This window comes from Propithecus coquereli, unplaced genomic scaffold (genome assembly GCF_000956105.1).
Source record: "Propithecus coquereli isolate 6110/MARCELLA unplaced genomic scaffold, Pcoq_1.0 Scaffold116, whole genome shotgun sequence".
Taxonomy (NCBI): domain Eukaryota; kingdom Metazoa; phylum Chordata; class Mammalia; order Primates; family Indriidae; genus Propithecus; species Propithecus coquereli.
This window is the reverse complement of record NW_012135636.1, coordinates 641,117-644,338: the sequence shown is the minus strand read 5'-3', so window position 1 is coordinate 644,338 and position 3,222 is coordinate 641,117. Positions and strand designations below refer to the sequence as shown.

The window sequence follows — 3,222 nt, the reverse complement described above, 5'->3', positions numbered from 1 at the left end:
CCCGCCTCGGCCTCCCAGAGAGCTAGGATTACAGGTGTGAGCCACCGCGCCCGGCCTAGACAGCATCCGTTACAGCAACACTTACTAAGTATTTACTATAGCTGGGCACTGTTCTAAGTGCCTTAAATCTATTAACTAATTAAGTCCTTAGAGCCCTATAAGCTAAGTGGAATTATTATCTCTATTTTACAGATGAAGAAAGTTTTCATATTCTCACACTTGGTATAAAGTAAGGACTCGAACCCAGGAAATCTGGCTTCAATACACAATACCATTTTACATTTATTTCCAATCTGTCTCTACCAGTCCATTTCTTTGGAGCTCCCTTATCAGCATGCTCCCTCCTTAAAAGCAACCAAGCAGTGCTCATATCTACCTGGTAGGCAAACCTAAACAACTACTCCTCTCCTCCTTTCCTAGACCTATCCAGCACAGGATCATCGGCAAGCAGAAAGGGGGAGCGGGGCTAAAATAGCCAGGCTGAATTTGGCCCACGAGCACTTCAGTTTCCCCTCCGGTAACTTGGGTAATTTCTGAAATTAGATTTCAAAGCTAAGTGCTTTACAATTTTTAACATACACACATGCGCACACGCACACATACAGCTTGCATACTTACATTAAAAGAACTATTTCAATAGTTACTGAAGGGTATAAACTGAAAAACAAGTCTTTCTCCCTAATGTTATAATTATATATTATGTTTATAATTATGGTTAGCATTGTAACTTTAAATTTATACCTCTATTTTCTGATTTATCAACTTTAGACTACATTTATCTTTTGAGTCCCAAGTATAGAAGATGAGGAGCATACTTACCTTTCCATTAATCTTTTCTTCCCTTGTCATCAACCCATTTTTGTTATACTATTTTTCCACTGTCAAAGTTTACAACTTGCATTCTATCATTCTCATATGCTTTGTCTTTGGAAGATTCTAAAGTTTATAAACTAATAAACAGTATTTACAATATTATGATTATGTACATATATTTTACTGGAGAAGTAAGCATGGAGGGACCCATAGAAAGGAAAATATTCCATGTAGACTACCACTGGTAGTTTACAGAGCTAGTAATCTAATAGACCACAAAAATGAGCCAAAGAATCAAACAAGCACCTAATGACATTTACTGAGCATTTACTATGTGGCGGGCACGTGCTAAGCATTGTACATACATTGCCTTATTTAATCTTTGAAACAACCATATAAGGAAGAATTATATTAGCCCAACTTTCCAAGTAGTAATGAAGGCTAAGGTTACACACCTGGGCAAGTGCCCGGGTCAGCTCATACAGAGCAGAGCAAGGAAGTGAATCCAGTTAAAGCTCCAGGGCCTCAACTCTTCACCACTATAATGCTGGCTCATACTAACTATTCTTTCACTTTCCTTTTCCTGACAATGTCTAATTAATGCCCTTAATAATGGAAGGAATGTGTTATTTACAGAGATTAAAATTATTCTGTCTAGATATTAAACTTGTTTTGAACTATATGTTCTCTTCCAAATCTTTTTAAACTATTAAAATGACACAATATTCAGCCTTTCTGCTCACCAAATCTGGGAAACATTAAAGACTATGCTTTATGGATAGATTTTACAATAAAGTATACAGAAGTAAGGGTGTGAGTCTCAGTGTGACTTTTCCTGTTGAAATATTAAAAACCACAAAATAGAAAAAGCAGTAGTCCAATATAGAGAAATTCTTTAAAACTCAGAAATGAAACATTAAAAACGAAAATTCCTTGAGGATACAGTTATTTCTTTGTTCTATCTTTGATTATATTTTTCAATTCAGGATAAATTACAGGATTATCGAATTACCCAGTATGATGCTGGCTCTTGTTACATTATATACAGTATGTAGTGATACAGTGAACCAGTTTCATTCCAACTTATCTTCAACTGCATTTCTGAAATTTACAGGTGAAGAGAACCTCATTTACAGGGCAACTCTCTCATGATTTCAAGCACAATTACAGTACCGTCCTTGCCAAGGCACTGAAATACTAAATTCATTCAAAAATGAAACTATCATGGACCAGATGTAAATAAGGCTCTCCTGATACTAAATTCTCAATGGCAAGAGGTCAAGGGTCTGGCTTATAATCATAACCTAAATCTTGACATCATCTCACTTCAGCAAAATATAACTGCTATATTGAGTAACTGATAATTTGTTCAGGTTTCATTCCACTAAAGCTGTTCCTTCAGTTAACAACTAGTACACAGTACTTCAATTACAATCCAGAACGAGCATTTAAACTACAGGAATTTTCAAATAGCTGCGGGTTAAAAGGGGATGCCAGTTTCAAGTGCAGCTCTAGAATGGGTGCCTCTCAATCCTATCTACCAGTTTTCCAAAGATGTCTTGAACTCTGTAGATACTTGTAAATTGGCACTTTTCATTTTTCTTTTTATCCGTTTGTTTACGTATCTGTCACTCCCTTTAAGGTGTGAACTTCAGTATGGGAGAGGGTGTGACACTCATCTTTGTATCTCCTAGAACCAGCAGTGTCTGGCACATAGTAGGCTCTCAATGCCTGTGTGGAATTAACCACAGGACAAGGCAGTCCATACTGCAAAGGAAAACGGAGAGGGGGCATTTTAGTTGGGAGGTTAAGGAATCAATTACCCTTAGAGAAGAACAGACCCTGGGCCAATCCAGGACAGAATGCAACAATTGAAGGGGCCTCAGGAAGCCGGAGTCAGGCATTATAGCCCTATCTTGCTAACTATTGTGTGCAGGCAGTGAGGCCGCTCGCCCTGAAGAGAGCCAGATTTCAGCTTTCAGGCCCCCGGTCCCTACCTCCAGAGAAGGGTGGGAGCACCATGGGACTCAACCCAGCTCCGGCCCTGCTTCAGCCCCAGACTAAACTCCGGCCGCGTCTGCTTGCTCCAGGCCGTACCATGACAGGGCAATTCAGGTGGACCATAGGCGGACGTGGTTCACTCACCTACTTGGTAGAGCCGGCCCTCGGGTGAAAAAATGGTAATGTGGCGATCAAAACCGGCGCTGGAACCACGGGACATATTGGTACACCACTTCTACACAGTATCTGGGCCCCGTAGCTCCCGCACAACGCGTACAAACCCCTCCCGGAAGTTGCAGCGACTGCTTCCGGGGCACTGTCCGGCTTTCTTCCGCTCTCGCACGCGAAATTCACGGCTCTCTAGCCCCTTTGAGCGCGGAGAAAGCGTCGAGGCCCCGCCCCTGATGG

At 40.9% G+C, this 3,222-nt stretch overlaps 1 protein-coding gene across 1 annotated transcript in view; it reads right to left on the bottom strand.

Moving 5' to 3' along the window:
* Nucleotides 1–3,222, bottom strand: part of PSMA6 (proteasome (prosome, macropain) subunit, alpha type, 6) — a 21,063-nt gene extending 17,841 nt beyond the window's left edge. The window contains exon 1 of the mRNA XM_012658210.1: nt 2,959–3,222. Within this exon, the coding sequence (XP_012513664.1) occupies nt 2,959–3,034 (76 nt within the window). The 5' untranslated portion in view covers nt 3,035–3,222. The remainder of the gene's footprint in view (nt 1–2,958) is intronic.